The 12680-nt window shown below is 52.4% G+C and overlaps 1 protein-coding gene across 13 annotated transcripts in view; it reads right to left on the bottom strand.

The window, feature by feature from the left end:
• Anks1 (ankyrin repeat and SAM domain containing 1) overlaps window positions 1-12680 on the bottom strand; it is a 153476-nt gene that overhangs the window by 42659 nt on the left and 98137 nt on the right. For 12 of the 13 annotated variants that reach the window (XM_006524087.2, XM_006524088.2, XM_006524090.2 and 9 more), the window contains one exon: window positions 11689-12272. In XM_006524087.2, the coding sequence (XP_006524150.1) occupies window positions 11689-12272 (584 nt within the window). Of the gene's footprint in view, window positions 1-11688; window positions 12641-12680 lie in introns of those variants that run through there. The other variant, XM_006524091.4, reaches the window with a different exon arrangement.

Genomic DNA, 12680 nt, shown 5'->3' with positions numbered 1-12680 from the left:
AGGCCTTCAACTGTGGTCCTCTTGCCTCAGCCTCATGAGCAGCTGGGATTACAGGCCTAGGCCACAGGGCCCAGCTAAAACTGCATATTTCTCATGGTCGTACTTTTCATTTGGCAGGGCCAACTCTTCGAACAATGCCAGGCATGCAGTGGGCTTTTAATAACTGTGGGGAACTGGGACAGGGGGACAGCCTACTGGGTGAAAGGCTTCATGCACAGGCCTGAGAACCCGAGTTGGGACCCTAAGCAGTCAGGTGCCATGGCATACATCTGTAACCTTGACGCTGGGGTGGAGACAGGCGACCCCCAGGGCCTGCTGGCCAACCAGTCTAGACAATCTGCTCCAAGTTCAGTGAAAGCCTCTACACCAAAAAGTAAGGCGACTTGTGACAAAGGATACACAGACACACAGACGAGAAGTGACTGAGCAAGCTTTAATAAAGGGTGAATTTCAACACAAGGAATGGAGAAAGGCATCTTAAGCCAGCATATGGTATAAACAGAGCAAGGGAGCGTAGCCAGAAAACAGGAACAAATGTCAGCAGGGCGGTGACAGAGGCCACACCAAATGCTCTTATAAGGGGACCCTCAAGCTCCAGTTGAGGAGCTGGTACTCAGCTCTCAGCACCAGGGAGCCCAGGGAGCCCAGGGAGCACCAGAGGGCAGAAGGGCAGAGGGGCAGAAGGCCTGTGGTCAGGGACAGTGAGGTGAAATGATCAGGGGCATGAGGAGGCAGCCACCATGAGAAAGCCTGGAAAAGCCTGGACGCTGTGTCAGTCCAGGTAATCGAGGAAGAAGGGGAAAATGAAGAGGACAGGCAGAGATGTCAGAGGAAATCTTGGTCAATGGCAAATGGGAGGGCGGGTTCAGGTAGGAGCACACAGCCTTGGCTGCCTGCTGGGATCTGGCTCGGGTGGTCTATAACCCAAGGCTTTCCCAGCCTTTGTCTGTCCTATTGATTTCAAATGAGAACGGTGCAAAGGAGTCTGTGCTGCAGATTAAGGTCACGGTGAGCGAGGCTGCTGTTAAAAATCGTCTGAGAAACTCTCTCTGACCTGGAGCAGGCTGAGTTTACCGTCAGGGAGAACAGCCAGAGCCACTGGCACGCAGTGGGACACAAGGAAGACCTGTGTTGATTGGGCCAAACGTGACAGCACAGGAAGAGCCTCGGCTGTATATCCTGGGCAGGAGTCACAGGAGGAAGAGTTAAAGACTGCCAGGTGGCTGCGGATATGGGTCAGGGACGGAGCTAGGGATGGAGCTGGTGTGTGTGTGTACACGTGGGGTGGGGGGAGGGCTGTTCCTATGTTCAATCACCCAGCACCAGAGATAAAAGGAAGATAACCAAAAACAAAAATAAAGAAATAAAAAGATAAAGCAATGTGCTCTACACAGCAAAGCAACTTTCATTGCAGCCTGATGGGAATGATACCTTGAGGAGCATCCCATGGCCATCAGTGACTGCGCTCCCTGACAGACTGGGAGGCTCATGCAAGTCCTGGATAAAGCAGGGCATGGTGAGGCCTCCCTATGGCACGTGATGCATCCCACACGCATTCTTCTGCACGCCTTGAGACTCAGCAAAGAGGAGCAGGGCAGGATTACTGGAATGACAATGGATTTCCCCAGGACCTCAAAGGAATAGTGATGGGTGACAGAGGGGATGGAAAGTGTCAGTGTGAAAGGTGGCAGGCCCTTTAGTTAACACACAGAGAGTCTGTGCATAAGGGACCGGGGCTAGGCTGAACTTAAGAATTTGATGGAAATCGCTACTTCACTTTGTTAAGTCACAAAAGAAACAAGCAAGCAAACAAAACAAAGCCAACAGTCTGCCTGGGACAGCAAAGAAGAGCTGCCACGCTGAGACTCATGGGGAAGCGGCGCTGCTCACATGAGGCCCACTCCTGAGAGTGCAAGGAGGAGGGAACCACCCCCACATCTTGTCCTCAGACCCTATGTGTGCACGTAGAATGTGCACACATCCTCACTAAATAAAGATAATACTCCAAAGTGTCCTGATGATCGAAACAAGAGCAACTGAAAAACAAAAATCAAGCTCACCCAACTTCTAAAAATCAACCATGTTAAAGGCACCGCCTCCTCCACTGGTCAGCGCCGAGGCCTCAGGCCGGCTCTTTCACCTCCCAAGCTCTAGTGTCCTCCCCTCAAGAACTGAACTGAACTGTGGACTAGATCAGATCAGGGCTACAAACCAACAGAGAGCTCACCAAGGAAAAGACGTTACAGAAGAGACCAAGGCTGAAACCGCAAACACAAGCCGCAAGGCCTGGTGGGGAGACAAAGCTGCTTTGGGAGACTAGTGCTTAGGGAAGGTCTCCTTAACCAAAGATGCAAACCCAGAGGTCACTGGAGCAAAGCCATCTGACTACAGAGAGATGTTCATTCCTGGGGCAAGAGAGACAGCTCACAGCCAATACAGCTCACTGCCCTTGCAGAGGATGGGGTGTTGTTCTCAGTCCCCCCATCAGAAGGTTCAAACTGGAACTCCAGCCCCCAGGGGATCTGATGTCCCCTTCTGGCCCCACCCACAGGTGCCTGAGTTCACATCTACACATCCCCCACCCGCTTATGCACGTAATTAAAATAAAATCTTAAAAATCTGTCAGTTGGTGGTGGCACAAGCCTTTACTCCCAGTGCTTGGGAGGCAGAGGCAGGCCTGGTCTGCAGAGTAAGTTCCAGAACAGCCAGGGCTACACAGAGAAACCCTGTCTTGAAAAAGAAAACAACAAAACAAAACAAAAATTAAAATATTTTTCTTCATGTTAAAAAAAAAGAAGAGAAGAGAAGAGGAAAAGAAAAGAAAAGAATAGAATAGGGGTGTGGACATCAAGAGCTCAGCTCAGCAGTGGATCATTTCCCAGCATGCACAACGCCCTGGGCTCCATCACCAGCACAAGAAACAAACCCTAAAGGCAGCTGACATCCTTTGAGAAGGACCAGTCCCTTCAGGCACAGAGATTCTACAAATCACACCGAGGGAGAGGGACTGGGGTGTGGGAAGGCAAGGGGACAGTTGTCACTCCACGCTCCTCACTCAGTACTTGAATTTGTGGCTGCATGGCCAGTGTGGTGGTCCACCCCTGTTTGTAATCCCAGCAACCCAGGAGGCTGAGGAAGGAAGGTCCACCTGGGTAACACAGCAAGACCCAGTACAGCAAAGAAAGATATTTCTTCCTGGCCATTAGAAGACATTTAAAAAAGAAAGAGAAAACCAAAACCCCCACTATATAAGAATTCCGAGTTCAGAGTTGGCTCTGCCCAAATTTCCATAGAGCTGGGCAGGAGGCTGCTTAAGGCACAAACTCTGTCCAGAGGCACAGAAACAGCTCTGAGACTTGGCTTGGGCAGCTCTATCCTGAACTGCAGTGTGGAGACACAGTTCTCTACTGTCCAGTGGACAGGGCTGGTGGCTGAAGAGAGACTTGCACAGGAACAATGTGCCAGCAAGGACTGCAGGACATTGTCCTTGCCTAACAGACATGAGGCCTCACTGGGCTGGAACACATCCTGCTGAAGCCAAGGCCTCTGAAAGCGGAAAGGGGGAGGGCTCAAGGCGTGCCCGTAACTCTCAACCTTGGTGTTCACCAAGAGCTGCACACCAGACTGACCTATGAGTGACGCCCTGTCATCACCCCACCCCTTAATAACTCCCCAAACCCCAAAGAAACAAGGAAATGGTAAGGAACCAGAATATTTGTACAAAGCACAGATTTCTTTGTGTTTATGATGACTTCTTGGCTGTTTAAATCAGGACAGCCGGGAACAGGTTGCCACAAACTGCCATTTGTAAGCCCCTACTGCGCTCAAGCAGTTTCCCACCTGTCCAGACAGACAATCAGGCTGCCTACAGCTATGGACAAGGGATCCTGTGGTGCCAGACACTGGGTCATTAGAGCTGGTGAGACACGGGAGAGCCACCGGGCTTTCTTCCTTCCTATTCACTTGGTGGCACTGAAAGGGACTGGCACTGGAAAGGGCAACAAGAACAGCAATGGGGGAACTCTGAGCTGGGGACCTGGACTGTTAGAGACCCCAAGGGAGTAGAAAGCCCTGTGCTGCCGATTCCTAAGGAAGCCAACTCAAGCTGCATGAATTGCTCTCCTGGAGTTGTATAAGAAAAGGTTTGTTCCCGCCCCCACCCCCACCAATTTAACAGTGCCAGTTAAACTTGTCTGAGGACATCATCTCTGGTCCCTAAGAATCTCCTACTGTGTGTAGACCTACAAACTCCAGGCCCAGAGGATGACTGCAGTCTCTAGATCTCAGAGTTCTGCACCTGGCTGTGGTGAACTATTTGTAACCCAGGGTCAGCCTCCTTGGGATGTGTATGCAAAATATATCATGTCCCAGTGGATGTAGATAAGATGCACCGGGCCCTGGAGGGATGCACGTAAGGCACACCATGTTCCTGGGCGTGCATGTGAGATGTGCCAGGTCCTGCACGGACGCATGTAAGCCACAAGAGGCAAGTTCCCTGTGGCAGGGCCTCACATGAGTGCTCACCACCGGACTTCCTTTACACCCGACCAACGACGGCAGGCCGGCCGCTGACTCTCTTCCTTAGCAATTCTGAACCCCTTCTTTTGTCTTAGAATCCTGGTCATGTGATGAACTCATGGGAACTTCCTTCCTGAGATAAGGATGCCGCCATCTATGCCCCAAACAGAATTCACTCAGGGGTCCACCCAATGGAGAGGAAGCCTCAGGAAGTCAGATCTCATTACAGTCCCACAACTTAGAACCATGATGTGTGAGTGTTTAAAAGGCGCCAACATAAACTAATCCAACCAACGGGAAACAGACGAGGAATGAGAGGCAGCCACATTGCACAGAGAGAGGCAGGAAAGAAAGCACTGTCTCTGACGACACAGTGTAGGGTGGAACCTGAGATGGCTTTTACAGCACAGATGATCAGGAAGTGGCTTCCACCTCCAGCCACACCACAGGCCAGCCTTTCCCCATCCTCAAAAGCATCCTCCCTTGGCCTGCCCACTGTACTAGTCCTCGCCTGTGGCCTTCTCCCACCACCAAGCACACTGTCAAACCTGCTCATTCACCCTTTCCTTCTCTGCTTTCTGGAGTGCGCATGTCGTGAGCGAGAGACTTGGTCTTTCTGAACGATGCTATTTTCCCTACGGCACCTACAGCAGTGCCTGAGACACAGCAGGCACTCAACAAAGCAGCCTGATGAATAACTGCACAGAGAAAAAAAATAAACACACAGAAAAGAAGAGAGACTCCTACTGTGTCTCAGATACAAATGCTTAGAAGCATACAAACCCTTTTTGCCCACAGTCTGTCAGTGCCATGACTATGAAACTCGAGCCAGGCTGTGTAAGAATGTCCTAGAAAGCGAAAGCTGGCCGTGGTGGTGCACCCCTCTAACTCTGCTGCTGCATCTGAGGCCAGTCTGTGCTGCATAGGGAAACCTTCAGGTACCCCCTCCCCCAATTCAGAGAATATGTTTCCATGACTCTCAGCTCTGGGATAAAGAGCACATTTTTATCAGCTACACATTAACTTTCACTACCTGTCATGCATCACCAAAGCTTTTTTTTTTTTCTTTTTTTTTTAAATGTTGGGGAGCTGGAGCAATGGCTCAGAGGTCAAGAACACTGACTGCACTGCTCGTTCAGAAGACCAGGAGACCTGGGTTCAATCCCCAGTTCCTAAGTGTTGGTTGACAATCTGTAACTCTAATTCAGGGGATCTGATGACCTCTTTAGGACGCCATGGGCATGAGGCATGCATTCAGTACACACATACATGCAGAAAACATCCATACACATACATCTCAAAAACCAAAATAAACCAAAACATGGTGGTGCAGATCTTTAACCCCAGGATTTGGGAGGCAGGGCAGTGGATCTTGGTGAGTTTGATGCCACCTTGGTCTATGTGTTGATTTCTAGGACAACTACATAGTGAGGTGCATGCCTTAGTGCTCATGTTTGTTCATGTAGTAGTGTCATTCTCTCTCTCTCTCCCCCCTCTCTCTCCCTCCCTCCCTCCCTCCCTCCCTCTCTCTCTCATGCATACACACGCACACACACACAGCTGGCAAATACAGCACCACAGAATCTGCCCCGTTGTGTGTGCTGTACCCACTGGGCTCACTGGCCCCTTGCTTGCTGTGAGGACAGCAGGGAAGCCGGGCTGGGGGCAGGAGGAGACGCCTGCAGCTCAAGGAAGCCCAACGGTGCGGGGTCCAGCTCTCTGCTTCCCCGGCATGCTGCCATGATAGCCCAGGAAGGCAGCAGGAGGCTGACTGGTCTGACCACAGACTGAGGAGCCAGGACTTACAAGTTGCAGGTAAATGGCAGATACTGAGAGCCCCTGGATCTGACACAAAGCCCGGAAGGCAGAGCTGCCAGGACAATGCTTCAAACCTAAAACCAATGGAAACTCAGAGGGTAAGGCTTCTACTCCAGTGTGAGCCAGGAAGCAACTTAAATAGACATTCCAAGCTCCGAGCTGTCCCCAGAGGTGGGAGAGCCACATTCTTGTTTAGAGTGGGAGTGCCCAGGATCAAGCACGCCAGTGTACATACCAAGGGACAATGCACACTGCAGATCGTGGCAAGCTGAGGGTTCCGGGTAAAGGGCAGACCTCCTTGTCTGCACCCACCTCTAGGTGGCGAGGGAAGCCAATGCCTCTGTGGAGCTGCACCAATCACCTCTCTTCTTGATGACGTCATGCTGGCTCTAAGGAGCAGTGCGGGGAAGGGGAAGCTCAGGGCTTGGCCTGACAGGGTGCTCTGCCTGCCGCCTCTTCCCCTCTCAGGAAGGGGCTCAGCCGAGGGTCCCTCAGCCACCATTTGAGACTGAGAGCACGGCACTCTCCACGTGGACATTGCTGAGCAAGTGTGGAGCTGAGCACGCATACAGAGCACATCACTGCTTTCCACCATCTCCCACTTCTTTAATATTTATGAAAGCTGATTACAAAACACAAATTTATCACTTAAGCCTTCAGCCAAGTGTTTCCTGGCTTGCGTGTTTTTGCTAAGTAGACAGGCAGCCTTCTGTGGTTTTCTCTTCCATAATCTCCAATCCCATTCAAAAGTAGGCACGTGGGGGAACTAGCTGACCTCACAGACTTCTGTACCTCGAACCACAACCTGACCAGGCAGTTATTTTTGTTCTTACAGTCAGCCTCCACATCTGAGTTTCAAGCAATTGTGAAACACAGTGAAAAGTTAGGGAAAGCAAACACACCACCAAGCACCCGGGAAGCAAGCAGGCGGATCTGAGTTTGAGGCCAGCCTGGTCTACAGAGTCAATTCCAGGACAGCCAAGGCTACACAGTGAGAGCCTGTGTTGAAAAACAGGAAAATAAACTAACAAAACAGCTGACACCCATGGTCTACATGTACCGCCTGTTCTCACTGTCTACACCACAGAGTCAAATGGCTTCATTAGGCACCTAGTACTCCAGAGACACCGTGAAGCATGCAGGAGTGCCTGAAGAGGTTGTCAGCGGCTCCACCATCTTGTGCAAGAGGCTTTAGTATCCTTGGGTCTTGCTTGGCATGGGAGGCTTGGTTTACAGACACTGTGGTGTACAAAGCATTTAGTTCTGGCATCCATCGCTTTTGCTGCTGCATGCATGACTGTGTGCAGGAGACAGGCTGGGGGCTATCTAAGGAGACTGAGGTATGGAGCCCATCACTGAAACTGCTGCTTTGGCAGGACAGAGCCCTGGAGCCTTTCCTGTGGCTGGAGGTGGGAAAAGCTTTTCTGCTCCCCACCCCTACCCCAGCACACAGAACACCCAAGTATTGCCAGCAAAGGGGAGTTTGCTAGAACATCTTCTCTGCTCCAGCACAAAGCATCACATTTGCTTAGGGGTGACACAAATGAGGTCCCTGCTTGAGGAAGATCTCACACTTGACTGAAGAAGACTCGATAATGACACTAATCCTGGGTACAGTGGCGATGTCACAGCCTGGGGCAAGAGGACTATTATGAGTTCAAGGCCAGCATGGGCTACCAAATGACACACACAAAATGAGCCAGCATTTACTTATGCAAACAGTGAATTTTAGGCTTCTCAGTGGAAGGTAGGCTGCAGGGTCAACTCACAATTGGGAACCCATGCTGGAGGATAAATGAGGGCTGGAACCTGGGCAGGACTGCTGCTGGCAAAGGCCCTAGAGGAGTGGTGGCCTTTAACTGAGGGATGCAGAAAGCCCAGCTCTCCCTGGGACTGTCAATGCAGAGCATAGGACAGGTTAACAAAGGTTGAAGGAAGGGAACGGACTTGAAAAATAGGAGGAACATGGTTCCTTCAGTGTCTAGGAACTCCAGTGATGCCCAGGGAGCCACACAGCATAGCATGGAGCCTTCAGATCCAAGGGCACTGAGACCAGTCAGGGGTCCTGGGGTACATTGCCGGTGACATGCACACAAGGAAGAGCAAGGGTGATACAGAGTGCCAGCTCCAAAGCCCACCTGCCATAGAAAGCTATCGACAGTGTGCAGTTACTAGGTGAGAAAAGTTATAAATCAGTAAGCATACAACCCAACCCAGCCATGCAACAACTACCCACACAGGTTATCTGTGTGGGAGGCGCATGTGGCTTCCCGTCTTTGATACCTGGAGCTTCTCAGGGGTCAGGACAACATGCTCTGACCTCACTCAAGGACCCAGGAACCCTGAAGTCTGGTGTCAGAGCCCCCCTTGGGAAGCTGGTTAGGAAGTAAGCTCCATCACTCCTGGGTTAGCGAGACGCTCACGGAGCACGAGGAAAAGGCCGGTGTCGCTGATGGACACTCTTTTGGAGGTAGACCTTCATCACGCAGTGTGAGGAAGTCATCTTGCCCAGTGAAGTTCACCAAAGGCTGTTTCCCAGCAGTAAGCAGCGTAACCCCAAACCTATGAACTGAGCATGCTCCCTGACACCCTCTCAGCCACCAACCCCCCAGCCTTGCTGGCCACAGTTCCTAAGAGGCATGTGGTAAATCCAGGAGGCTGGCCCATGCACACCTCCTCTGTCTGTGATGGGAGGAGCCATGGGGGAAGGCAGTTGTGTGAAGGGCTTGAGCTCCACTACTCCCCAGGCACTTGGCCACCAACCTGAGGGTCACCTGCCACCACTGCTGCCTTTCCTAAGGTCTGAGGACAGTCTAAGTTCAGTCATTTCTCCAAAGCTCCAGGCAAGTGATAACAGAGTCTGCCATGTAGCTGCTACTCCTGGGCCCACCAGGAATCGTAACAGACACTTATACATGTCCCTACTTGGGCCTGCTTCATAACAAAGGGCGAGGCCCCTGAGAACGTGTGAGTGTAGTGAACGGTGGCCTTAGAGCCAGATTTGCAGAGGCCCAAACTGTGTCCACGTTGCCCTGCCTTCTAGACCAGCACTGTGCTGCAGTTGCAGCTGCCCATGGCCTTTTCCTCCCTCCCTCCCAGGCCTCAGACAGGAGTTGGTCAGGCTCTAGCTTCTGCCCTGCACGTGCTGTGATCCCCAGCACAGCACACACCGGTCACAGGACTACCCCCAGCACAATCTCACTTTGTAAGTGAGGCTCAAACATATGAATTCTTTCCAATAATGGCTCAACCGTCTTTGCCCCTTTTCAGATTTAAAGTCCAGCAGTGTAACCTGGCATGGCAGAGCAGATCTACAGTCCTAGGAATCCCAAGTTCAAGGCCATCCTGGGCTACAGATGAGGCCAACAAACAAACCAAACCAAACCAAACCAAACCAAACCAAACCAAACCAAACCAAACCAAACCACCAAACAAACCGAACAACCTGTACAATACAGCAAAGCTTCCAATGCTACCACAAAAGTCCAGAGTGCAGTGTGGTGCCTCACACCCATGATCCCCGAACTCCACAGCCATGGCAGGCAGGCAAATCTTAAATGTGAGGCCAGCCTATGCCAAAGATTGGAACCCCATATTGGAAAAAAGTGTGCATGTATGTGTGTGCGCGTGTGTATGCACAAATGCATGCATTCATGTATGTGCAAAGGTGGTTACAGCCCATGAGCCACATCACGTTTTGAGGCAGAGAACACTGTGCATGGGTCTAAGTGGCCCACTTCGCTCAGGCTGGGTACTGGCATGCAGATCTGGATCATTCTCCAGGAGGAAATACAAGGTGAGAATACGTACAGCCGCCTGGCAGTGCCATGCCTGAGCGAGTGTGCCCAGCATTGGGGACATCTTAGGACAAGGACACCCAAGCACCAGCCCAGCTGCCCTCTGACACGTCATAGCAGTTCTGAAATGCTGTCTTGTTGTGGTTCCCAGCTCTTGGGCCCACTCCAAGGCTTCTCTCTGTTTGCTCCCAAGTCCATTTCCTACCCTGTCTTTTTACCACCCGTCTACATGTATACACTCTAGGAACCCAAAACCCCCCTTCCCCAGCCCCTACAGCTATCTGTTGATGGTGTCTATTCACTGTGTTAGCCCCAACCGGGCTTGACCCAGAGGAGTTATTAGCTCCTTAATTCCAGTCTCCTTCCACTTTTCCGTGGTCTTTCTGGAAACTCTCCAGCGGTGTGCCTCTGTCTGCCCCCTTTACTGCTCCTGACTGTGTCTGCACTCCACTCCTGTGCTAACCTAACGCTGTTATGGGGGAGACATACACACCCACATACTGCAGTGCAGTCTGCTGGGGGACCCAGGAGCAATTTCACACAGTGCCTGGCACCACTCCGGAACAGGCCACCAAGGCTTTGACTAAGCAATGAAACATCTTTTGCCCAGGGATTCCTGTGTCTACCTAAACAGTCCTGAGCCTGGTCTTATCCAGAGATAGGGGCAGGAGGAACTGTCCCACCCTGTCTCTGCAGCAGCAGCCTCAGCAGTCTGGTTGGGGATAATGGTTAGAGAGTGTTCACATGCACAGGGCGGCTGTACTGTTCCCTCTTGTTAGAGAGCTAACTGCATCTCCAGATTGTCCCTGGGAGACAGACTGAGTCCACTTCAAAGGCAGGCAGCCGCTTATGAGGCGGCACTATAACATCCCGGGGTACTTGGCGATCCTTCAGACACAGGTTCTTCTGCCCACTAAGACACTCCAAAGGTCCCCGGGAAAATAGTCCGGTTATACCTCCAAACAGTCAGTAAGAGTGGTTGAGGAGAACGCTAGGTCTCACACTGAAAACACTCTCTTCACACCAGCCTTCCCATCTTGAGTCTGCTAAGCCTCTGCCTCACCAAGCCGGGAATGCAGGACGGGCGCACCCATCTGCTGGGAGAGGCTTCTGGGTCTCAAGAACATGGCAAGAATAGCCAGGAGGAACTCAGAATAGAAGCCTTCCCCTGGAAGGTGCCCCTCCTCCCCAGCACTCCCACCCTGGCCCACCTGCTGCCCTGCTAAGCCTGGCTTCCCTCTGCCTCTGCAAGGGCTCACAAGAAGTGCCATGGCTGTTCTGAAGCCACTCCAGGCAGATGGGTTCCAAATGTTTCCAAACACATGTCATTTCTAGGAACCATCCCTCCCGCAGGCCCGCTCTGCTGGGCCTCCGCCCTCGGCTTAACTCTTCGGGGACCTGCCCTCTGGGTTGTGGGCTCTCTTTTCGGCACAGTGCTCAGGATGGGACAGCTCCGGTCCAGATCCTAGTCCCAGAAGCCAGCACCTGGGGAGTCAGGATGGGCTACAGACAGGACTGGCTAGGCACGAGCTCTCTGAGGTCATGACAGACTTACCTCATCCCACTCTGAGGCAAAGGAAGGTGATTTCTCCAACCTCTTCTTCCCGATGCTGCAGTTGGACAAGGACTCGCTGCGACTCCCCATTGTGGCGTCCTCCGTGGGGGAGCAGGTCAGGAGGTCAGAGTCAGACTTAGACAAACTGCGGCTGAGTTTGAGCTCAGCTTTGGGCTTGCTGGTGGGAGGGGCTCTGCTTCTGGGCCCGCTCTGGTCTTCTTCCTCGGCACCAGCAGGGCGCAGAGGTACTGTGTGAGTCAATGCATCGAGGTATGTTCTGCTGGCCAGGGCTGTCAGGCCTGCCGGCAAGCCCACTCTCTTGCTTTGGTCAGGGACGCCGGGCTGCGGGGGTTCAGTGCCTTGCACGCCTGGCTCCTCTAGCTGCATGCTGGCCTCGTGGCAGGCGTCCTGCTGGGAGGACTCCGGGTGGCTCTGGCTGGGGGCCGTGAGCAGCTGGAAAGGGTCCTGCCCCACCTCACACACTGGGGAGGAGCCGTGGAGGAGACCTGAGAACTGCTCTGGGACCTGCCCGTCCTGCCCCTCCACAGAGTCCTGGCTCCGGCCGCTGCCGCTCTGCCTGTGGTCTTGGAGTGGACAAAGAGAAATAAAAAATTAAACGTAGCAAAAATCAACAGAGGTCCTATGAAGCACTCACTTGGTGGTAGAGCAGAGTTCAGGCAGAGAGAGGCTAGCCGGGCTGAGGAGAGCGAGAGGAGAGAGCAGGGAGAAAAGCAGCCTCATACTGTTCACGTTCAATCTGTACCCAAAGTTGAGCGCTTATGAAATTCCAAACGCTGGCCTGCTTAACGCTGCCTGGCAGCCATCCCTCTTGTTAGATCTCTGTTAACGTGAACGACCAGACCTTGCTATATAAGGCGGGGAGAAGCACGAGCTACAGACAGAAAGGACACGGTAAGGACGGGGTAAGGACCAGTGAGAGTGACTCCCGGGACTCTGGATACATTCCCATAAAGGCTCAGTGTTATTCAGAG

This window comes from Mus musculus, chromosome 17, assembly GCF_000001635.26.
Source record: "Mus musculus strain C57BL/6J chromosome 17, GRCm38.p6 C57BL/6J".
Taxonomy (NCBI): domain Eukaryota; kingdom Metazoa; phylum Chordata; class Mammalia; order Rodentia; family Muridae; genus Mus; species Mus musculus.
The sequence above is the reverse complement of the archived record's forward strand: the minus strand, read 5'-3'. Positions and strand labels throughout refer to the sequence as shown.